We start from the raw sequence: 24,784 nt of genomic DNA, 5'->3' as shown, positions 1-24,784 counted from the left end.
CACTGCACCTTTCTTCGATGGGTCTGCTGGCCTGATGTACTCCTTTCAGAACCGACCATGCGCCTTTGGAGGTTCCCAGGTATTGTGGGGATAGTAACGGGGTTGGATAGCGGTCTCCTTTGTAGATGGTTACCGCAATGCCCCAGTCTTTCAAAAGGTCCTTTCTTTTCATGATCCGCTTTGGGATATCTGGAGCCGAGAAGATGGTAAGTGTTGGATCTGTGTGTTGGTTGCCTCTTGCTTGAATACATTTTATAGCTGTGAGGTCCTTCGAGGCCACAAACTGAAGATCCGGTAAGGCTTTTATGATTCTTAAGATAGAAGATCGATTAAGAACATCTGTGGAGGACCTGGAGGTGAATTCTGGAATCCAGAGTAACTGGAGGGTATTCGTGTCTGTTATAAGTGACTGATTTTGCTCTATGTGCCGGTCTTGAACCTTATAGTCATCTTCTCTCTGACTAATTGCAGTCTTGCTGTCCACATTGACCAGTGTTAATTGGGGGGACAGCGCAGGCGCAATTGGTTTTAATTTTTTGCTCTGCTGACCCCTTGTGGGGCTAGGTCTTACGTTTGTTGTAGTGCCAATTGTTTCGTGTGGTCTCGGGGGGGACTTTGTTAAGTGGGTAGTGTCTGCTGAGGCGGGGAATGTTATCCCATCTACTATTGTGTTAGAGTTTGTACTTATGTGGGTGATAATGTCTCTATTGTACCCACCATTTGACGTCGCCTGGTCTTTAGGTGGATCCTTTGACGAGTTGAGTTGATAAAGTTGGGCGGACTTCCTTCCCTTCCTTGCCCGCTTTCGTTCTCTTTTTGAGAGGGTCCGGGTTGTGGTAGACTCAGGATTCCTGGGCTTATTGATGGACTGTAGCGGAGGATGATTCACCATAGGTTCCATTCGAGCGCTTGCTAGTTGGCGGCTGTAGGCCAAAGTTCTCTCCTCACTTAAAATTGATGGAGCGGGCGCCAGGGAGGGAAGGGGCTGCTGCTCTTTTTGTTTCGGCTCCCTCGGGGTGGGTTTCAGAATGGTGGCGAGCGGTTTAATACATGTATATTCATCTTTCCTGGTGGAGCGGACTTCTTGAAGTATTCCCTCTAAGATTTGCGGCAGTTGGGATATCTTTTCTACTACCTCTTTACAGGAGCAGATTGTAAAGTCATTGGAGTGATTGACTTGCGCCCTTGTTATTAGTGCGTTGAATTTTTCCAACTTACTGTCGATCCCGGAGACAAATACTGCCAGGGTGTTTAGCAGGTCATCTACAACAGCGTCCCATTCCACAGTGCCGAGTGACATGTGCTCACTGATCAACCTAGGAGCAGCGTTGCCCCTGCCTGCTGGTTGCAAGCCTCTCCGTCATCTAGGTGCTAGCGGACTTTCCTAACTGACTGCACCACACTGCCACATGTCTCCCAGCGCTTCAGGCCCCGTGTGAGAAGCCACCGACACCCAGACAGAAGGAGCGCCTCATCCAAGTGATGCATCGCAGCCCAACTCACTGTCCTCTCGCATGGGACCCATGATGTCCAGCATCATGGGTCCCATGCAAGAGGCCCGCTGACATCCGAACAGCAGGAGCACCTACTCGGCAGTTGCTTTGCAGCACGACAATATCCCTGCACTGCGGGACCTGTGGTCACGGCTCGCCAACAGCCATCACAGAGGCGAAAATCTCCACATGTATTTGAGCGAAGGGGTGTGCTTAGCCCCGACCCTAATTCTGACTGTTGTACCACTGAGCATAATTACCGTAAAGGCTCTAAAAAGAACACATGCGCATCTATGACTGCTTTTATATTGATTTCTGCGAAGATCGTATCTTTTGATCTATTGATTGGCTTTTTGATGTTTTGCTTGTGATTTACACAGATTAATAAACTTTATTTTCCTACACTTGTGTGGAGTCTTTCTGTGGTGTTCCCACTGCGATTGCTATGTGTGTTACCCAAATACTTTACACATTGCTTTTTAAGATAAGCCTGCTTGCTCTGAGCCAAGCTACCAGAGGGTGAGCACAGGTTAATTTAGGTCGTGTATTTGACTTACCCTGTCTAGGATTGTGGTCCCTACTTGGACAGGGTGCATGTCTCTGCAAACTAGAGACCTAATGTTTAACACTCACAATTCTATTATACTCTTAAAATCAGATAGGCAAATTTCCACAAGCACCTTGAAGACACAGATGTATTTCCATCTTTCTGGCAATTATGCTACAAATGTAGCACCCCTGTGTAAGCACTGTACAACAATTACAATTCTGTGTGCACAGCAATTGATTGGTATTAACTGCCAGGCCAAAACAGGTTTTAACAAAGACAGCTCCTGAATGTAAATTTGTATGCACAAATTAATTTCAATAGCTACTCTTCCCGGCGTTTCAGAGCAATTACTGGTAACTGGATTACTTAACCCTGGAGAAAGGGTGCTGAATAAACTCATAAATATGATGAGGTAATTGTAGATTTTGGCGGCCAAAATTGTAGCAATGGTCATCTTTACAAATACAGGGTTCCTCAATGTTAGGAGTATCACATTGATGATAAACACAGACCGTCCCACATAGCTACTAACTTCTATCAACATTTCCTAAATTAGCATAACATTCCTGAATCAAAAGCAACACACTTCTCAAATATAGCACTCTATGCATGACTAAACGAAACATTCTAACATTGTATGACATGCTCAAGCTACCAGATAGGTGTGAGTTATATTATTTTTTTTTTGCATCAAAAGGGTGAAATTAGTGATTTTCTCATGCATTAAAAACCCAAAATGTTAAATCAATTTCTATATTTGTGTTCAAAGGTAATTTATAAAAACAGTTAAAACCAAAAAGGTGCATTAGTGTATACTTATGTATCCTGAAAACATATGGCATAGCATAGGGAAATTGTATACTTCGGTTGAGGCGACCATAAACAATGCTCTCATCGATAAGACATTTGAGTTATACTGTCAAATGTATTTAGGACTATGCTTACGTAGACTTTATGCCGTGTTAAAATTTAAAATAAACAACTGATGCTGGCCATCCTATGTACTGTGTGGATGTGTGGACAGCATTTTATTGTTATAAACATGTCATGTACTTGAAGAGAAAATATAATTGTCTATTCTCACATTCCTAACTGAAAAAAAAGCACAGGCACTTGTAAAGACTGAAACTGTTTGGTAAACTGGCTCTTTATCGTGAACGGCACACAGCATTTTTGGCAGGTGGTTGGGTTTTTTCTATTGTATGTGTCAGTATTTAATATTTTTTTCCTATTACACATGCAACCTACCACCACTGCGTTACACACATTTGGTATAGCACTAACAGGGGCAAAAAGGTGCTATATAAATTGAATAGCTCTTTTTTAATTGTTTCCTAAGGACATTCCACTCATTAGAGATTGTTTGTAGCAAATCTTATTATTTTTCTCTGTACTGCAAAAGCTTAAAACATTTCAAAAGCAAACTCATAATAATCTGATAGAGCACGTTGACTAACATGTCTCACTTTATACACTTATGCTGCTAGTAGACGAAATTATACATCTGGAAAAATACTCACCAAGTTCGTCCTTTGAGAAAATAAGGAATGTATTTTCCTCATTGAGATTTTTGTTGAAATCTATGCAAAGGTTGTTTACTTTTTTCTTTATTGATGTTATTTCCTGTAAATATAAATTGAGGCAAGCAGGTTAGTGCCCGGTATCACCTTTTGCAAAATGTCATAGTTCCTCATCTTTATATACGAATGCATGCATGCCATGGTTTCTCTTGCAGAAGCATGTTCCTTAACAAATAGGAGACTTCTGTTTGCCATTTTCATTGTATGCTGTCTGTAGATTGTATTTTGCATGACGACCAGGACTATCTATGCAATTATTGAGGTATGGTGAACATTTAGTGGTGACCAGTCTCTTTTCCCTACGGTATCCTTTCTGAAGCAGAATTACTGAGAGAAGGGTCCCATGTAGAGCTGTCAATTAACTCCACCCTCTCCTGCATCAGAGGTGCTCGGATGTGCTGCTCTCTCCGAGTTCCCGATTCTTTATAGCCTGCTTTCTCATACAAATTAGATCCTGTGATGCATTGTTCGCAAGTCACCTTTCATTCTTCTACCACTTCCATTTTAGTGACTCATCCAACAACATCTGCGTGTTACTCACAAGCTCGCTTATTTTTGTCAGAATATTTGATATTAAGTATAGTTCAACACTTGGGCCTAATCAAGTATGACTAGAGGCAATACAGTATTAACTCCGGCGCAATGAGCTAGAATGCAAACACAAACAGACTAAATCACAAGCATGTGACATCTAGATACACTAAGGGAAAAAAGCAGAAGGCACAGATGCTTCAAATATCCCCCTCCATCTGTTTTTATCACTGATTAATTACTGAGGGTGATTCACATCAAGATGACAGTCTACATGCTAGCAAAGGTAGAAAGTGAGTACATCCACCACGTCTTGAATCATACATGTTAGAGACCTGAATCCTGCAGTTTTGTCTGACTACCCCACAATTTTTAATGCCACGGTCAGCTCTTGCAGACACTGTCAGTTCATTTTTTTGATTAGTTAAATACTATTTACAATGCATTTGCTAACTGGGCATAGTAATAAATAGGGGAATGACCTAAAATGACAACCATAAGGACAGTCAAAAAGTGATCAGAAGACTATGGGCCAGATGTATCAACCCATTTTGCATTCGCAAACGATGCGAATCAGTAAATGTCACCATTTGCAAATGCAAAATAGCCTTTTCAGATGTATGAAAGGCATAGGCAGTGCAATTTTAGTGAATCGTAATTTTCTGTGATTTTATAAAATTGCAACTCCAAATACGTATTTGCAACTTGCGATTCCCTAAATATCAAATAGGGGTTACCTATTTGTGATTCCCTAGGACATGTAGCAAGCATTTCCTAAATGCGAGATGGGAATTTAGGAAATACTATTACCACCAAACCCAAGTTGGTGGTAACCACATGCAATTTTCAAAAAGTCATTTTTGTTTTAAGTGCCCTGTAGCGCACACATGCCCCTAGGGCATGTGTGTGCTTTACATGTGCATAAATTATTTTCAGGGTGCATCAAAGGAGGCCTTGGGCCATCAGCACCCTTGGTTTTGCATTTCCCAATTTTTGCAATTTCCTAATAGGAAATCGCAATTTAGGTAATGCAGAACCATTTGCACCTATGGGCCTTCAGTCCTATAGTAAAGAATGGAGTCGCAATCCCAAACAGTGATAATGATTTTGTAGGAATCGCTATTAGGGATCCCCTATTTTATTACATACCATTTTGCATTCCTTAAATAGCGATTTCTTAAAATTCACTATTTAGGGAATGCAAAAAGGGATTTTGAAACATCCGGCTCTATGAGCTCGAATCTCGGTAACACACACTCAGCCTGACATCATTCCAAGGTCAGTAAACCAAGCACCATAAAGTGGGTAATAGTAGGGTATGCTATTTTCAGCACTTAGAAATGCACTATAAAGCGCCACATAAAAACAATTATTATACATTTGAAATACTTAAATTATGCAACTATAGCTGTTCTATAGCAATGCAGTTAATTCATCAATCCTTCGAACAATTACTCCAGTCAACATAAAAAGGTGTTTGCATTTTTGGGGCTTGACCCAACTACTCATTGGTGGCAACCATTAGTGAACACATATGACTAAACCTAGACATACTGACCTCTTTCCAACTTCATATACAGATCAGTTGTTCTTGAGCATTTTCAATTGCACAAAATACTCTAAGTCAATGTTTATGTGTGACCATAAATGTCACTGCCCTGTATAATGTGTCAGACATCGTTAGCCTTTCCTCTATTATCGTCTCCAACCACCCTACCACATACTCTTACCATATACTACCTCTCCCATTGCATTATGCACCCCCCCCCCACCACCACCACCACCACGCTCAGAGGCCTAATCCTTGCTGTAGCACGTCACTGGCAATCTTACAGAACAGTGCAAAGCTGCAAGCATAGATTTAAATGGGAACCATTTAGCCTGCGTAAAGGTCTGCCCGGACAAAAAATTTAAATGCAAAAGATGTGCGCATGCGGCTAATGCATGCCAGAATCACAGAGTTGAAAAACGTGATGAATTACTTGAAGGTTATGTGCAAAATGCAATCCAAGAATACAAGAATATGGCGCCACAAAAGGCAGCATAAAACAAGGGAAAAAGCATGAAGAGCCTGGGAGGACACAGGGCAGTTATAAAATAATGTGACCGCAGAGGGGGCAGCAGAGACTCACCTGGTTGCATTAACAAACAGCAACTGAACTGCTATCAGATTGAGGTGGACAGGAAAGAAAAAAAATCAGTCTTTTCTTCCAGGACCTTTCTATTTAACAGGAACACATAGCATAGTAGAACTACGGATATTAATAATAAAGAGCATACTAGACTTCTTGATAGTAATTGTTTTGAGAGACTTCACAACACAAGCACTAACATGAACTGTGTGTTGGCATTCAACTCTTCAGCGTCAGGGTGATTGTGTACTCTTGGTCTCCAGGTGGCTCAAATGCCTATACTTATTTTGCTGTGTACATCACCCAAAGGTTTGTGGGGAAACACACACAACCAAACATATTCAGATTTTGCACATCCGGAAGAATGTACCAGTCGACGGTCGACTTCCCTTTCATTGTGTTTTTTTTATTAATGGAAGCGTTTGTGGTGGGGGGGGGGGCTTCGTCTTCAGTAGACGATATATACAGAAAATAGCCCAAAACATTTGTGGGAAGGTGGACAGAAGGAAAGTGGCAAGGGTGTGAAATTATAGCGTTGCTTCTTGAAGCCTAGAAATGTTAATCAACAACCTGTAACCACCCCTATAAAAACACAATCTGAAAAATAAAAATAAGCACTTAAATGTGGTCAATCACACGAAAAATCTAATGTATGTGTGCATCATCTATCCCTCGAGAGTGTCTTGCAGCGTGCCAGGTCTGACATATGCAGTCACCCGACAGTGGCTTGGGCACGCAGACCTGCCAACAACTGCAGTGCTGTTTCAAACCAGCATGAGAGATGAAGGACGAAAGTTTGAGACTTGCTCTCCCTTGTAGGTCCGGGGCAGAATAAATGTTCTCAAAGCTGAACTGGCTCTTCCGGCAGCCATACAGAGACAGCAAGGTGTTGAGTGGGTGGAATGGGGCTACAGCACCTGAGGGAAGAGGACACCAACTGTGTTCTGTCCACCCAAAAAAGGTTTGAACAAAGATAAGCCCTGGACTTGCATCCCAAATTTCCTGCATTTGCTCAGGAGAATCTCATGGGAAACCGTGTCAAAAGCTGAGGATAAATATGATACTTCCAGCAAGTCTGATTCTGTGATGTATCCAGACCTAAAGCCAGATTGAGAATCATGTAAAGGATGATTCGACTCCAAAAAAGGAGACAATTGTCTATTCACTAGCTTCTCCAGCATCTCCCCCCGCAGACAGAAGATTCTATAATTACTTAAGATACGGAGGTCTGCATTGCGTTTCTTAAGTAATGGAAGCAGAAGGGCTTGTTTCCTGCATTTAGGAACAGGAGCTGATTTAAGGGTGGAGTTTATCAGTTTATTCAAAATTGGATTCATTAGAGCGGATGCCATTTTTGTCTGGTGGACATTGGTCAAGGGGAGATCCGGACTTACATCTGGCCAGTTCCGCTATAGAGTCTCCAAAGGATTAAAATTGGAAATAAGGGATCCAGATGTTGAATATGACTCAGTGACAGGCGAAACTGCAGTTTTCATAGGGAAGTGGTCATAGATAGAGCAAATCTTATTATAAAATAACTTCTTCACAAAAGTTTGCAGATGGGGCAGGCTTGCTCTGAAGAGCACTCAGGGAAAGAAAATAATTTACCATTTTACAAATCTCCCGCGGTGTATTGGCAGCTGCAGTAATGGAGGAGGAGATATACACCTTATGGGCTCTACAGATAGATTTATGATCTCTTTTCAGAGCTGTCTGATCTGCACTTTTGGATTCTGCATCGTAAGATTGTCACCATAAACGTTCTGACCGGTTACATTGAAACTTTTCCTTTTTTTAAGTCCATCAAGAAACACGGATCGGATGGTGTAGATCTTCTACTAACAGAGGGTTTTTTAGGAGCAATAAGATCAGACACCTCTGCAAGCCAGCCATTATTGCTTTCTACGTCCAGCTCCACGGATCCCGATAGTTCCAATGGTGTGGATTGGAGTGTCTCAATTAGAGCGCTCTAGATGTTTTATAAGCAATATTTTGCTGCTTACACACCAAGGGAGTGGGGATTATAACAGGAATCAAAAAAGGATCAAACCAGGTTAGCTGCAAAGCTGGCCTAACTGAGAGATTTAGAGAGCTGGAAAAAATAAGATCCGTAGTAAGACCCGCCTTGCGTGTTGGTTCCTTCACAAGCTGCTTTAAGTTAATACCCTCTAATGTAGTCAAAAAATGGTGAGGCTGTAGGGCAGTTAGTCTTGTTTGCATGTAAATTGAACTCACCAAGAACTATGAAGTTGGAGTGTAGTAATGATCGTTGGCCAACAGATCAGAAAGTCGAAAGACCGACTCATTAGAATCCTTCAAGAGGTCTGTAAATTAAAGCAACTGAGAGAGTGGAAGAAGGTCCTAGAGCAACAGAAAAGGAGAGGCCTTCAATGGAACCTATGCTCAAAAGTTTAGAAATTAAACAAATACAGTTGATCGATAAATAACACCAACATATCCCCCTGTTCTGTCAGCTCAATTAATATGTTGACTCAGAAAGCCAGGGTTGGTGGCTAAGGCCAAGTCTGGACAAGAAGAATCATCTAACCAAGTTTCCGTTAAAAACATTAAGTCCCACTTGTCCTCCAAAAGTAGGCTAAAATATCTAATGCATGCTTAGGTAGTGATCTGCAGTTGATCAAACAGGCAGAAAAAGCAGTGCTCTTAAACTCGGTCCGCTGATTTGCAGCCAAATGGGTTGGAATAGAACTAAAATTTAAAGTGCAACTAGAGATGTGTTCCATCCTGGACTCGGAGTACACCAAGGAAAAGGCACATGAGAGGCAGCATGGTACACAACCTGAAACAGTGTCAAAATCTAATGCGTGGTTGCATCATAGGATACGGAGATTTAGCAAGTCTGCAAAATAAAAAGAGCCTTGCGCGTTAAGGTAATAGAGACTTTCACCTGAGCAGCTGAGGTCCACTATTTAGAGTGGGAGATGATATTTAACATGGGTGGTGGGGGCGTCCAAAGATGTCCTTGGAAAACTGCTTGATTGCCATTTCTGTGAAAACCAAAATTACAGCTAGTCTTGTTCAGAACGACAGAATCATATGAACCCATATATAAATTAGACAGAGTTCTCAAGCTACCAAGGGAAAAGAAATGCAACAAAACAGAGGTAGGAGTGAAAGATGGTTTTACAATCCCAAACATGCCAATGGAAAAGCGGATGAATTTAAAACTCACAATTGCACAAAGGAGAGCAATCAGCCAAAGGTGGCTCACTTTACAATATGCAAATGTGACAGAGAATGAGGTGAAGGGGGAACAAATAAAGAACTAGGATCACTACAGGGGGGAAACAGCAGGAGTGGTTTGAACAAAATACTTCCTAAAAGCTATTCAAGACACCAGATGATTCCATGAAGGGAGTGGTCAATTGGGAGATTGTGTGTATAATGAATGATGTGAAAAAAAGCACCTTTCAGTATCAACAGAAGCTTAAGACAAGCCCTATTGTTTAGAAGACACTGTTTTTGTGCTCTAAGTAAAAATGACACAGTAAGAAGAAAAAATAATAATTATCGAATTATCGAGCAGAAGGAAGATCTAAGTGGAACAATATATAAATATATATTACACATGTGAGAGGGAGAAAAGGATTCAGATATGGGCCACCTTTAGAAATTGGTTTACATTGGTAGTTATACAAGGTCATCTAATGATCTTCTCTGTGGTTAGGTTAGTATTCGACAATTAAAAGAAGCCATCACCATAAAACCCATTAGAGCTGTGATCGCAACATTACAGAAATAGAGATGTATTCTAACATCATTAATTAAAAAAAATGTCAGATCACACACAATACTGCCCTGTTTTACATGGCTGCACGCACACCATACATGACAGGGAGAATTGGGTAGATATCTGCACACCTTTGGGCTAATCAATACTTCTTGGGTAAATGTGTAGGAGGCAGGAGAGGAGATGAGCTCGCAAAGAATGGGACAGAATTTGGGAAAGCAAATCAAAATAAAAAGGATGTTTAAGCCGGAGAGAAAAACATCAAGAGGCCTATGAAAAAAAACTCATCCCCTGGCTCTCAAAATACATGTTACACATAAAAGCAGATGGGGGTGGGGATGGCCATGGTCAGTTCCTGAATTATAAAGTTCTGGTGAAGACAGTTAGGCATGTCTGGACCAGGAACAAAATCAACCACAAAAGTCAGAGGCACTGCAGCTCTTACAGACACATGGACGTGACAGAGTGGCAGTCACTGTATAATGTGCTTTGCCACAATGTCCACAGTATTTCCAGACACCAGCGCCAGGTGGGAGGAATGCACCGGACAACGAGGCAACTGTGTCTAGAAATCCTAGACTGAAACATGTGCAGCTTACTATCAGCACCAAACTTCCCTGGCTCCAAAACGAACAGGCTGCTTTGAGGGTGCTTCGTCTGCACGCCTTAGAGGAAAACAAACTGAAGCAGATATCTATCGTATGGTATGATAAAGCATAATAGTAACACAATTCTGGGCCCAGCTGGGGGAGGGGTACAAGTAGAAGACTTGACCGAGATGTTAATGACACTTGAGCCCTTGAAATGCCTTTTGGGCATAATATCCAGAGTTAGGAAAACAAGCATCTCACCAAACGTAAAGGCACTGTTTCATTTAGCAAAGAGATGCAATGCAAATGGGTGGAAATATCCTGCAGCACTGGCGATGCATGCTTGGCTTGGGGATCTGAGAAAGTGGGCCAATGAGAAAGAGGGCACGTCAACAAGGTTACATAGCTGTAAAAAAGGCTGAGCCAAGCACTAGGTGGGACACTTATCTAACGGGATGAGAAGCCAAGTCAGATGCAAGAAGACACCCTTAAGCATGGCATGTGGTTAGTATGGGCAGTATTTGTGTTGTGCTTGCACTTAGGATGTGGTTTAGTTTATTCACTATGCTCACACCAGGTCTGGTGATTTATGTGCACTGCACAGCCACGCAGTGTCTTGTGGTTGGTCGCATAGCGTGAATTTACGATAAATAGTATTTTCAGATAGAACACCTATTCTGTACGCCTGTGTGTTGAGCAATACTACTGGATAGTGATCAAAAAAAATTCACTGACTCAACTAAAGTATTTTTATGGAGAGTGACAGTGACACAACTGCATATGTAATGATAAATATATATTTAAATATAGACAGATATATATCTATATATATATATCTATATATATCATATATATCATCACCAAAATAGAAATAGAGAGATGCTGGGGAAGGAACTCATAAAAGCATGGTAAGCTCAATCGTGAGGGAGGGCAATCACAAACAAAGCACAATAGGAGAAAGATGGCAAAGTGAAAAGAGTGTAAGAAATACTTTGAACACACTATTAGTTTTATATTAAAGACGCCTCAGTTGATAGTGGCCAAACAATGAAAACACCCAAGGGACAGCAGACTGGAGATAACAGTTGCATAGGGCAGGGAACGAAAACAGATACTACATGGAAGAAACTACTGACAGTCGTACACTGAAGGTCAGTGAAAAAACTGAACGGCTGGTGGGGTGATTTATTAACTATGCAAAGCCCACTATGACCCCAATACAGAGATACCTAAAAAAGGAACTTGAATGATAAAATATCTTGGAATCCCAAAAACGTTCCAAGGTTTCCTTAGTTATTTCTTTCCTTTTCATAGAACTACACAAAGCACCTCTGCAAAGCTTTTGACAAGGGATACCTGTTGAGCAGGCATGCATTGTCACCCTAGAAGCGGTCGAAATAAGTATAAGTATTGGTAATTTGCACCAATATAATCATACATTAGATCTATTTCATGTGTTTCAGGGGGGTGCCTGCTTTAGAATCTGAGGTCATTGGTGAGGATAGAAAGCAGAGGAGCAGATCCACTGCTGGTGGGTTACAGTAATTCAAGGTACATCTTCCAAAAACAATCGCACTTACCTTCTGTATTTCTTTGGAGAGATGGAGCCCATTCCGTTTTCCGATTTGAATTGACTTCTCCAAGTACCTTTTCATTTCTGGATGCATAATTTCAAGATCACATGTTCGCTGAAATGAAATGTTTTATTTTACTACAAAGTCTTAAGAAATAATAGTTATGAAATGTATTTTTTTTAAAATAGCACTTTTATGGCTTTTGAGTGCTGCAAGATTAAAAGTTAATGAAATACAGCTAACCACTCACTTAAGTCAAGTCACTGTCTTGCTGCCAGATGAATGAGATTCTCCATTTAATACAGAAAAGGAAGATGTTTATTTCATGCTTTTCAGTGATAGGTCCCAATTACTCCTTAGAATTCCTGCCAGAGTTAATCGTTCCACTCCACACACAAAAAGACCTCCGTCCTCCGTGTTGATGATTGCAGTGACAAATGCAACCCCTAGCTGTATGAAGATGTTGGATATGGAGGAAATTATATAATATAGATCTGTGAAAGTTTGGTGACCAGTTTGAAGAGTTCTATACTGGAAGATGGCGTTGATATCGCTCTATAGAAGGAATTGCATGGAACTTTCCTACCTCTGGTACCTGATGAAGTTCCGCTTGGGAACACGGAAATGGCCCATGTGTTGTGATGGGGTCAAAACTTCGATGATATGGTTGTAGCCTGGATTGGTTTATCGAGTCAAGATGTGGACAGTAGAGATTATGGGAATAGGACCCAGAAGAAATGATTTTGACTTAACTGTACAAATGGTCAACCAACAGGCTCCTTAAATCGAAGATTTTTTGTAGATATATTGTGGATTGGTTGTCTAATTCTATATCTTCTAGTTACCAGCACTTTACTTCTGTACAATTTTTCTGTCCTCTTTTCTTTCTTGATGTGGTAGGATTTTTAGAATCATATATGGAATAATTAAAAATGAATTTGTTTACAATGTGGTTTTGTGATTATTGTTTGTATTATATGCTGCATGTTCAGAATTTATTTCCTATTGTGTATGGATCATTAAGTGTACAACAATGATGATAAACAGATTCCGGATGGACCACTGTAGTTTTGCATTATGTATTTGAGTTAGCAGGTCTCAATGATCTTGTCCAAGTTAATGTTCCTCTTCTACCAGATCTCTTGTTATCTGTTACAACATGTATTGGTGAAGAGATCGACCAGGAATCTGTCTTGTGCTGTGTTGGGCTCATGAATACTAAGCAGTGCCATCTTTTATCCCCTTAGGGAGTAACGGCTAAGAGCAACCACCTTACTGTGCCTGGCCTTACGCTGATAAATGTGACTTGGATATCATCCCTACCCCACTGCCACCCTACTTGTCTTGTCATTGTTTGCAGACCATTTGATAGACCTTCTAATTCTGTTATAGATCAATTCTTACCAAATGGCTCTCATATAGGAAAATAATATCTATATATCTTGCCACTAAGTAGGTCCAGATATTTTGTCTTCTGTCATTGATAACATTTCTCCTTCCACATCATTAAAGTAAATGAGCAGGTGTTGACATTCTTTTGGCCTCAACACAATGATCCCTTTGTCCTTCTGTTTAAACTGCACACTGTCGGAGAACACCCTTTAGTACAGTAGTAGTATTTTATTCAGTTCAGCTGGAAAAAAACAGCCTTCATCTTCACACAGGCCCCCCGCTGTGGCTGTCTGTAGAACAGGTCATTTGTGGGGACTTATTACATTTTAGTCAACACTTCCTTGTGGCACTCTAAAGTCTCAGTGTTCTTTCAACCTCTCTCTTGTAATTTATTTGCTGATATTGAGCAGGCAACTTCCTTAAGATTTGCTTGAAACCTTACAGGCATTAAGTTAAGCGGTCCCCAGCAGTTTCCACCTTCTAATGAACACATTGTAGCTTGTGATACTTTTTCAAGGACTTCAAATTTTTCAATGAGCAGTTTTGTTTAAGTTTCAGGGATAAAATGGAGGTGGTGGCAAATAGTTACATACCGTCAAATAACTGGAACTGAGCTTCTACATCTCAAGTCTGGCATACATATTCTAAATTCTCACTTTTATATCAGCTGTATTCTTACTAATACAAGACCTCTGCTGTGCCAGATTTTCTTCCAGAGATTTGTCAAAATAGCTTTCATTTCTACTAAGCTTCTTTAGTGAGCAAGAGGTGCCTTTGTCACTACATTGTTATCGTGACTGTTTCAGATATCTAGTCATTCTTGAGTTGAACAAACTGCAGAAGGTCACTCCTCTGCTGAGCCGGTGATGTGTAACGCCATCATCTTGTGCAAGATATCAAATTAAAGGCGTGTGTGAATATAATCTAAGTATTGGTTCTAATATTAATTCAATTTTAGGTGCATGACGTCCCCCAGATGAGTTCTACATTAATATTGTCAGGTGCCTCACTCACTGTGACTCTTACAAGAAGACCCTTGTCTTGTCGCTGGGATGTCTCTATGTAGCCATGTGCTCTACAGAAACTCTAAACTCTGCTACAGAAACCGTCACACATTTATTTGACAAGTTTGTTCACTGCAGTGTTATGACATGGATACTTACTCCCTCTAATCCATAGGAGTGTGGTAAGTAGTAATTTAGGTGCACCACCACTGGGCCTCCTACTCCAATGTGTATTCATTTTTTAGCCATTCCTGGGGATAGACCCAACAGGATTCACTGCTTATTGATAAGGCATGAAAAGTGTGTGAAAGGCTTCCATATTCCTTTGTCTTCTCCCCCATTTCAGAACCAGGTAATCACAGAAGAGAATGAGCTCCAATCTGTGATTCTCGAACTATAGACAATGTCACTGGAGCATCTGGCTCCATTGCACCCCTGACAAGCTCGTGCCTATGGTGCAACTGATGTTGGCGCTTCTTTCTACCTCAAGTATTCATGAGTGGCCTTGCATTCACCAATCCGCCACAGCGATGACCAGCTTCTACATTCAGGCATGCCACGGTCTGATTCCCCCTCTCGCCAAACAGCCATCTCTCCTCTTCTGCGCTACACTATCACCTTAATGAAGACTTGTATTTGCCCCTTACCTCAAATGAAATAATCCTCTGAAACACATCTTCCCTCATGCTCATTTCCACATCAAAGTCTGAGAGCTTTTTGTCAGCTTCGGTACTTGCTGTTCGGATTTCTTTGTTTGGCGAGACATGTTGTGGGAAATCCAGTATGCTTCTTTCTACTGTTAGAAAACAGAAGAGATTTCTTAAAAGTACTCAACAGTGGCTACTTCTAGGTAAACTGAAAATCAATAAACATCCTAAAGCAAAAGAGCATTCTCAGTTTTTATAAAAACTGTGGTGATGGAAACTAGGAACTCAATCATTTAAATAAAATACATAAAGAAGGCTAGACTTTTGAACATAAAAAAGTTAAATTTACTCATGGATTCTTCTTGAAAAATAAAAAGCAATCACATTAAACTGGGTGGGCAAACAAAAACTGACAATATGAATATTATAACCATCTCTCTTTCTAGCTACAATCCACTATTTGTCCGTTAACTCAAATGAAATAATACTCTGAAGCACATGTTTTGACCAAGATGTCACAATTGTTTGTTTGTATGAGGCAGACTTTCCACTGGATGATGGTCTGTATGTAGCGAAGTTCTGTTTCTGCCTTGGTTTTCTTTGCTTGACATGCTTACTTATTTGGGATGTGAAGTTGAGAGATTCTGCTGTTCACTTGATTTACATCAGGCATTATTTTTATTCCCCAAGACGCCCTTTACTTGATTCACAAAGATACAAAACAAATTCACTAGATGCTCCAGAAACTACAGATAATGTGCATGCTTGCCAAATCCCAAGTGTCACCACAAAAAAAGTAAGCTTGGTGCACATTACAATGTTTGTGAATTGGTAAAAAAACATATTTTGTACAAATACCATTACATGCATAAGATGCAAGTTAACGAGCTAACTGTTGCTTTAGCCAAAGCTTTACCCAAAGCAGAAACATTGCACTGCCATCTCAGACTTTGTGCCCAGGACTATGAGCCCAAGTACTGAGCATTCCCAAACAACACTACCTTGCTCTTATAAAGGTTTTAAGTCCCTACGCCACTGAATTTGACTGAAGTCGAACATCACGTATGGACTCAGTTACAAGGGGAAACTTTCTCAGTTACGGGGGCTGGACGGTTACAATTATTTGGCAACAAATGATGCATGTAAGGAGTAGGCACTTAAGCCTTAATATGCTTAGTAATTAGGACATCACAGAAGGCAAAGCGATTGATGAATGGGAATCAGTATAGTATTAGCATGAATACATGTCTTGAAGTAGGGAAGATATATTTAACCCAATAATATTTTTTGGCTGCACAGCCATATCCTGGAATTAAACCATCTGAAATCAGGACATTTTCTCCACTGAATTCAGTTCATAAGGCCTGATTCAACTGGGCAACAAACATTGGCAACTTACAAGGTTGAGGTTGCCAACCTGATTTATAATACAAGGCATAACATTGTGCAAGGGGACAGACACATCAGTTGACATCACTGAAGAGGTAAAACACCCTGTAGTACTAATATACCAACAACCCAGAATCAGAAGCCTCGGATTCCCAAAAAAGAAAAATAAGATAACAGTATCCTTCTTGGAAAATTGGGTGTTTGCTGTATGCAAGAGACCAGTTACACTGAGTACTCTGTCTAAGAAAATTGTGCTAGGCAGACAATCAGGCGGTTAACAATTTATTAGTGACTATGTAAGAATTTACAGGACTCAGAATTACTGGTTATTTTAATATAAATCTGATTAAACACCAGATTGAAGACAATCATATTAACATGATGAACTAGGAGTACTTGAATTATGCAAGCTGTAGAGCAAAAATATGACTCTGAAGGCAAAGCACTAGCAGAGTTTCTTTATTCTCTGTGTAAGAACCAGAGTTTGGTTGCAGTAGAGGCCCCACTTTTTTTACCTGTTTTTTGATGCAACTTTGACTGAAGTACACTGGGTTCCTGCTAACCAGATCCCCAGTGCCAGTGTTCCTTCCCCAAAAACAAGACAACTGGTCACTTGATCCCCAAGTGGCCAGGCCTTTAGCACCTCTGTAAGTCCCTGGTAAGTGGTACCTCTAGTACCTAGGGCATAGGTACTAAAGGGGGCCCCTAAAAGTTGCGGCATAACTTGTGCCACTCAAAGGGACCCAGCACCAAACTCATACAGACTGCCACTGCAGGCTGCGTGACAGGGTGCTCTAAAGTGAAAACGCAACATGACACACACTTGTGTGCCATGCTCCCTAACACTACCTTTAATATTTGTAAGTCACCCCTACAGCAGGCCTTCCAGCTCTTAGGCAGGGTGCATAATATTACAGGTGAGGACATATCTACAAGAGCAGATATGACTCTACTATGTCTTTGTCAATTCTTAGAAATATTAAGTGATAAGGGAAGCCATTTTAAGTACATGTGCTGGACACTGGTCAATACAAATTCACCAGCTACATGATGGCTTCACTGATTCCAGTGATTGATTTTTTTAATACTTGCACCCAGAGGGCACATTAAAGGTGCACCCTGAAAACCTACCAACTATTGGTGTGCTGAATGGTTTTCACCAGACTGCCACAAACAGACAAGTTTCTGACCCAAAAGTGAAAGCTGCTACTCTCGGGCAGTCAGGAACAAAGCCTGCTCTGGCAGAGGGGTTACACAACCGTCCCAAAAGGATGACTTACAAATCTGCATTACAAAGCAGGGGGCTTCAAAGAGCCACCACCTTTGGTATGTGGCTCTGGCTTTCATCAGGAGGTGGGGGAATGCAAACCCCCTGAGCAGGAGGGCCCATTTTAGGGGAAATTAGCTATATAGAAGGCGTGTTGCAATGCCAGGCTGGATACACCTCTAGGGTGACCAGCCTGAAGTGAACACAAAATTAGGAATTTCCCCATTTTGTATGTGGTGGAATTAGAAATTCTGGGTCAGGCTGAAACCCACTCCCCAAAGGAAGTGGTTATCTGGGGGGTGGGGGGGGAGTAGTCCATTGGCTCATACTCCTCACTCCTCTTAAAGCCCCTAAATTGAGTATTTAGGGACCCCCTGATACCAGGACATCAGATCTGGATGGACACAAAATAAGGGGTGGACTAAGAAAACTGGTGACCTGAGAACCAAGAAGCACAACTGACTTGGCACCAACCCTGCCAACGTACCTGCTGCACTGACTATCATGGAGCACCAACTCATCATGCCACTGTGCAGAATCCTAGAACCTGAACAGCTGCTAGTGCTTCACCAAACAGCCAGAAAACTCTCCCTTGAAGCAGAGTAGCTGCTTCCCTGCATCTGCAGGCACCACTTGTAATGACTGCTACTCTGCCCAATTGGCCATCAGGCCCTCTGAGGAATCACCGAGCCAGGAGAAGCCTGTCTGGAGCCCCAGAGGTCAGCCCTGCCACTTCACCAAAGTCCTGAGACGCTGACCCCACCTGGAGGGATCCCTGCACCTATACCTGGGGTACTGAAACCGTTACAGCAACCAAGGCTTGGTGGCGGTTCAGTCCAAACTCCAGCAGCACCAAGCAGACCTACTATCGAGGAACATCAGGATCACACTGCTCTGTTTCCCCTCTGCACCAGGTCACCAAGGCTTGTAGCCAGTCTCTGACCACCGTGACCCGACGCATCAGAACGTCTCTGCACTTTGGCCCCACAGCCTGAGTCCAAGGGAATCAATGGTGTCCACGGAGTCCTGAGACGGTCTGGAGATGAGCCCGCCCTCGAGTTTGGAAAGACTGTACTCCCAGTCGCTGCCTACAGGCTCTTTCTGCAGGCCCCCCTACAGCGAGTGTCTCCGGAAGCTCAACCTCTGCACCCAGCCACCCCGGCCCAGGGAGAAGACGACCAAAGGTGTTATCACATCCCTGAGCATCTCAGGAACTCAGCACCCCTGTGGGATCACCCAGACTGGCCCCCTAGGCCTTGTTTGCAGCACCTTTGTAACCAGACCATTCCCCATTGAGGTGAATTGGACACCGGATGCAATAACACACCTCTGCACCCAGACGCCCCAGAGGCTCCCAAAGGTGACCTGCTGGTGTCACCTTGGACCCTGCCCCATACTCATTTTAAATCCTGTAAGGCGCTGTGAAGTCTCTGAATGCAGAACATGTTTTCAACCCATACGATAACATTACCAAACCCCAAAATTGCAGTAACTTTTAAAAACTGTAAAAACTCGAAAATTACTCACCTCATGATATTGATCTTGTTCTCTAAATTTATTTAAAAGTACGTGTTATTTTTAAAAATTGGTGTCAGATTTCTTTATTACACATGTTTCACCTACTGCCTATGTGTGTGCAATGCATGCTTAGCACTAGCCTCTGATATGCCTAAATGCTCGCCCACACTACCACAAAAGAGCATTTGGGGTGTAATTTGTGCCTCCGCAAATCTTTTAGAGTTTGCCTGGACTCTGTACACAGTGTACCTCTTTTGGTATGTTATATAAAGAGCCAGCTTTGTACACTCTGTATATGAGAGCCTTGAGTGAAATACGTAAATCAAATTCTCTCTGTGGCTAAGGGACACAATATTGAGAAAATATTTTGTGTACCCTACAAGTGCAAATCAGTCTCAAATCAGCATAGAATGTAGGGCTATCAGACAAAATGTAGTATGCAAATCTGTTCTTTGGGGCACATTGGACAACACAAATTGGGCCAAGATGAGTCCATAAGCAGACTAATAATGCTAATAATGACCAGAGTGTTAAAGATGCTCGGGCGGCTCACCACTCTTATCAAGTCTTCAAGGCTTTAATTTAAGAAATAATCAAAAACAAAGAGATTCTGCTCCTAACAGAGAAGATCCTAGAAGGCTACACACTCACTCAGGTCAAACAGTAGGGAAATTGCTCCCTTAATTTTTGGTGCCCTCACACATCCAAAAATGGATATCATGCTTCATCATCGGGCTGCTACTCATAGGACCGGCACTGCAATGTCCTGTGGGCCCCACGAAGGATCACTTTAGGGCTGATCCTTTTATTAGATGCTGTATTGTGAAGCCTTTAAGTGTGAGGGTATCCTAAAATGTGAGGTCAAATATGCAGAACTAAATGTAAGTGAAAGAAGAAGTGAATAACTAAAACTGTCTAGGGGTTACCAAAAAGTCATTTAATTACACAGTACTCCTGTCTGGATTAAAAAGCCACCAAAAAGGCATTGAGGGCTACTTTGGGAATGTAATGAACCCACGTAGCCATAAAAGTCAAGTGAGTAAAGGTCAACATGTTTCGCGCCTAGGGGACCAGGAATATCAGATCCAAGGTGCTTCTCCAGGACCACAAGTGAAAAAAAGTTCCCTAGTTGGGAACTACAAATGTCAATGGGGTGGTGTGCTAATGGTTACCACTGCAAGTGTAACAAGTTACCTCTATTAATGTTAGAAAATTAAACTAATTTGATAGTAACATTTAAAAACTTCTGACGTGTGAATGTCCATCCTGAAAGAGGAAAAGAGGAAAGGAAAAAGAAATGAGAATGCAAGATAATCCACTCAGCACGTCACCTTATGTTAACATGCTGTCTGTTACTGTACTGAAACAATATCTCATTAGTAACTCCTGAATGGGAGCAATATTTATAGCCAGGACTGTCCCAGGCCTCTGAATGAGTAGTGTCCCAAGAGGTCAGTGGCTTATGCAAAGTACACACTCATCACGCACACCACAATAGCGCATATGTCTAAATACAAAGAGTAGACAAACACTGTCATGCGTGCATATTGGCTTATCTGACCTATTGGTCTATCACACACCCTGTTGGCTATAACACAGTGTATCAGGGGCCCGTCACACCCTCAATTTGAAAAGTAGGCTGTGGGTACCACAGTAACATCTATAACTAAACATCACTACCAACAAAATGTTTGAACGTGTCCACTAACACGGTGACATGAATATTTCGTCACATGCGGAATGATAGTGCCCTGCGCCCAGTGCATACGTATGACAGAGCAAAATGGTTCTTACCCTGCAGAAAGTCATGACAGTGCCCCATAGGTCGTAGGCAAAGGGTAGCGTTCAGCTCAGTGCTGTACAAGTAAAGAACTGAACCTGTAATATCAATTAAGGAAAGGGTGCAGCCTATCTGTAGATTGAGAAGTTTACTTACAGGTTCGTGGAGCATCACACACGGATGACCTATCCAGCCCTCTGCTCGCCTGGAAGGAAAGAGTAGGGGAGGTGGTCCACTTTTAAAGAGAGGTCTAATCAGGTAACCGCCGCCAGGTGCAACAAATCACTATCACAGAGTCATTATAGCCCTTAATGGTCTACAAGTCACAACAGCACCCCAGCTATTCTTGAAAGACATTGTGTTCAGACAAGAGTGGTCACAGATTGCATGGAAAGGCACGTGACTGGCTTATCCTAATCATCAACACAGCAAAGCGGCTGGCAGATGCCTTGATCATTAAGATTAACATTGCAGAGAATGCATTGAAAACAGCACCACTATAACAGCATTTAAATAGCAATCAGCAGAGATCAACAATCAGATGAGTGAACATAGAGATTATCTCATACAATAAAAGATCTCTACATTACTGAAGGATATCAAGAAAATTGACAAAGAGAAGGTTTACCCCAATACTACGGAAGATTACATACCAGTAAGAGGGGATTCATCATCAGACGAGGGCTCTACCAGTTCTTGTAGAACCTCCCACTCATATAGTAGCACTGCAAGTGAGATAGCTAGGGAAGCAATCACAATCCTTGGGTACCAGCACCACCATCGCCATCTCTTTTGGGTTATCCTATGCAGATGCACCCTGGCCCCATGCAGATGTGGCACCCAGGCTTTCAATTACCATTCCAAGGCACTTTAAGGCACCGGGGGGGTGGGGGGGTGTCCCAGTGGGTTAGAACCCTCAAAACATGCAACTCTGCCCACCATTAACTCGCTGGCCCCACAGCACAAACTTTGCAGCACCCAACGCTGCCCTTACATTTAAAGCACTTCCTCAATGCTCTGGTCACAGGCTCAATCCCACAGCAGTTCTCGCTACCCCTGCCTGCTACAGCTTGCCTACTCTTGGTCAGTGGTTATGAACACTGGAGGCGACACCCAGGAGGACAGTAATCCCCTGACTTTCCTCCAGTGAGATGAGGAGTTTTACGAGGCGGTGGATAACTGTTGATCGGGCAGTGGAGGAAGCTATGGCGCCCATGGAGCATCGCTTGGTGCAGCAGATTGCACGCAAAGGTGAAAAAAGGTCCAATTCACAGGTCCACAGAGCCTATACCCCTCCACTGCCTCCTAGCCCTCGGACACCAACCCAGTTCATGCCAAACACCCCCGTGAAGCAGGGGTGGATCACAATGCCTTTGTGCGTCTAAGATAGGCGTTTCTGGCCAAAAGCCATCCTCCTCGCAGGCCCCATAACACGAATGAACTGACAAATGAGTCACCATGCCCAGTCTCCCCAGATCCCCCAGGTGATGACACCCACAGGGACACAGGTGATGAGGCCGGCCCTTCCAGGCCTTGGCGTCCTTCCCCTATCCCGGCCACTGACCCTAAGGCCCCTGATGGCGGGTGAGACATGTTAGACCTGGAGGAGATCCTCCATCCCCGTTCGTCTGAGTGGGCCGAACTTTCCATGAAGGTGGCAAACTACGTGGCAGGACGGATCAGAGCGCTTTTAGAGAAGGAAGCGCACAGTCACCTCAAAACTGAGTGCCCTCACCCCTTTCTGGATAGGAAGGTGGCCCTGACTCCAGAACTGGACGGCAGAATGGCCACCATTCGGGCCAAAATTTATGAAGCACCCAAAAAAGGGCTTAGACAGATCCTGGCGGGCATGCCAGGATAAGCTCCTGGACGCCCTTGGCTCCTTAACCAAGATCCTAGACATGGCAGAGGATGCCAAGGCTTCAGGATCCCTCCTCTCTCCCGAGGTCCTTTCCGATTAGACACAGCACGCAATAATTTTTAAGGGCAATGCCAACTGCGCACTGTCCACGGAGCGGAAAAGTTCCTTTTTGATTAAAGTGCCCCCAAAACTTGGGGACCTCGCAGATTCCAAGGCAGGGCTGTGGCCCAAATGAGGCTCATTTAGGAGGCTTTTATAAATGAGCTAGAAAAGCTTATTAACACCTTCACATCACTGGACGCTACCTCCAGTTCCGGTGAGTGTCCTCCTTTCTTCCTTCATAAATAGGGGGCCATCTGCCACATTATTTCCATGTCTGGAAGTCAATCATGAGCGACTCATGGGTCCTGCAGGCAGTTCAGGGGTTTTAAAAAGAATTTGACAATTCCCAAAGGCACATTACAGCCCCCAGACCTCACCAGTTCTCACAAAGAAGTGGGGTGATGAACGGGGAGGTGGCCTCGCTCCTGATAAAGGTGCCATATGCCGTACCACCCCTCATCCTTGTGGTCTCATAAGCAACCTCTTTACTATACACAAGACCGATGGGGGTCCAAGACTGGTAATTCATTCGTGAAAATTCATCGAATGACTAGTGTACCACCACTTCAAAATGGAGGGCATCAATCTCCTTTGAGACATGTTACGCCTTGCCAGTGGCGTAGCGTGGGTTGTCAGCACCCGGGGCAAGGCAAGTAATTTGCGCCCCCTAAACCGTGGATTTTAGCACTCACGAGTGCGAGCCCCCCCCCCCCCCCCCCAGATGTTGCACCCGGTGCGGCCGGCCACCCCTGCACCCCCCACGCTACGCCACTGCGCCTTGCAGACTGGATGGTCCGCCTGGACCTGAAGAATACTTACTTGCCCATACCAACTTTCTCTCCTCCCAGCAGGTAACTCCAATTCATCTGGTGGCAACAGCCTTTCCTCCAGTCCGTGGTGCTTCATGAAGGTGCTCAAATCATTTGTGTAGAATCCCCGAGCACAGGGATTCTGTCACATAATTTAACTTGACAATATGCTCCTCCTGGCACAAGACCCCTGAAAACTGTCGCTCCAATTGCAGATGGCAGTCAATCTGCTAGAAAGTCTAGGCTCTGTAGTAAATTAGACCAAATCCCTCCTGTTACCTTCCCAGAGGGCAACTTTTCTGGGGTTTGTCAGACTCCACCAAGGCCACCTTGAGCATTTCTTATCGAAAGGTGACCAAGATTCCGCAACAGCTTCAGAAGTCTCTCTACAACAGATTGCTTACCTGTTAGGCCTCTTACTGTCCTCCATTCAGGCCATTTTTACAGGGGCCCCTGTGCTATCGGGCACTTCAGCGATTAGACACACTTGAGAAGAGGGTTCACTTACTTCCAATTTGTCATCCTTTCGAACAACGCATGGGAGGAGACTCACTGGTGGCTTTTCCACATGGAAGCAAGGAACGGGAGAGCGATCTTTGGTTCTGCTCCAGACCTTGTTATAGAATCCGATGCCAGCAGGTCAGGCTGGGGCGCTGTGTGTAGAGAGTTCCCCGTAGGAGGGTTGTGGTCTCCTCAAGAGCAGAGAGTACACATCAACTGTTTGGAACTCCTGACTTCGCCAGCCTTAAGAATCAGCAGGATCCTTTCTCGGTGGACCTGTTTGCCTCCAGACTCGATCATCAACTTCCCTAGT

General features: G+C 43.0%; 1 protein-coding gene across 2 annotated transcripts in view; it reads right to left on the bottom strand.

Moving 5' to 3' along the window:
• NLN (neurolysin) overlaps positions 1-24,784 on the bottom strand; it is a 220,771-nt gene that overhangs the window by 163,298 nt on the left and 32,689 nt on the right. The window contains exons 3-5 of one of the 2 annotated variants that reach the window (XM_069222853.1): positions 15,245-15,393; positions 12,208-12,315; positions 3,564-3,666 (exon numbers count right to left, since the gene is read on the bottom strand). In XM_069222853.1, coding sequence (XP_069078954.1) covers positions 3,564-3,666; positions 12,208-12,315; positions 15,245-15,393 — 360 coding nt within the window. The remainder of the gene's footprint in view (positions 1-3,563; positions 3,667-12,207; positions 12,316-15,244; positions 15,394-24,784) is intronic. The other variant, XM_069222861.1, reaches the window with a different exon arrangement.

The sequence above is a fragment of the Pleurodeles waltl genome, chromosome 1_1 (genome assembly GCF_031143425.1).
Source record: "Pleurodeles waltl isolate 20211129_DDA chromosome 1_1, aPleWal1.hap1.20221129, whole genome shotgun sequence".
Classification (NCBI taxonomy): Eukaryota; Metazoa; Chordata; class Amphibia; order Caudata; family Salamandridae; genus Pleurodeles; species Pleurodeles waltl.
Note: the sequence above shows the minus strand (reverse complement) of the source record. Positions and strands in the feature narration are given on the sequence as shown.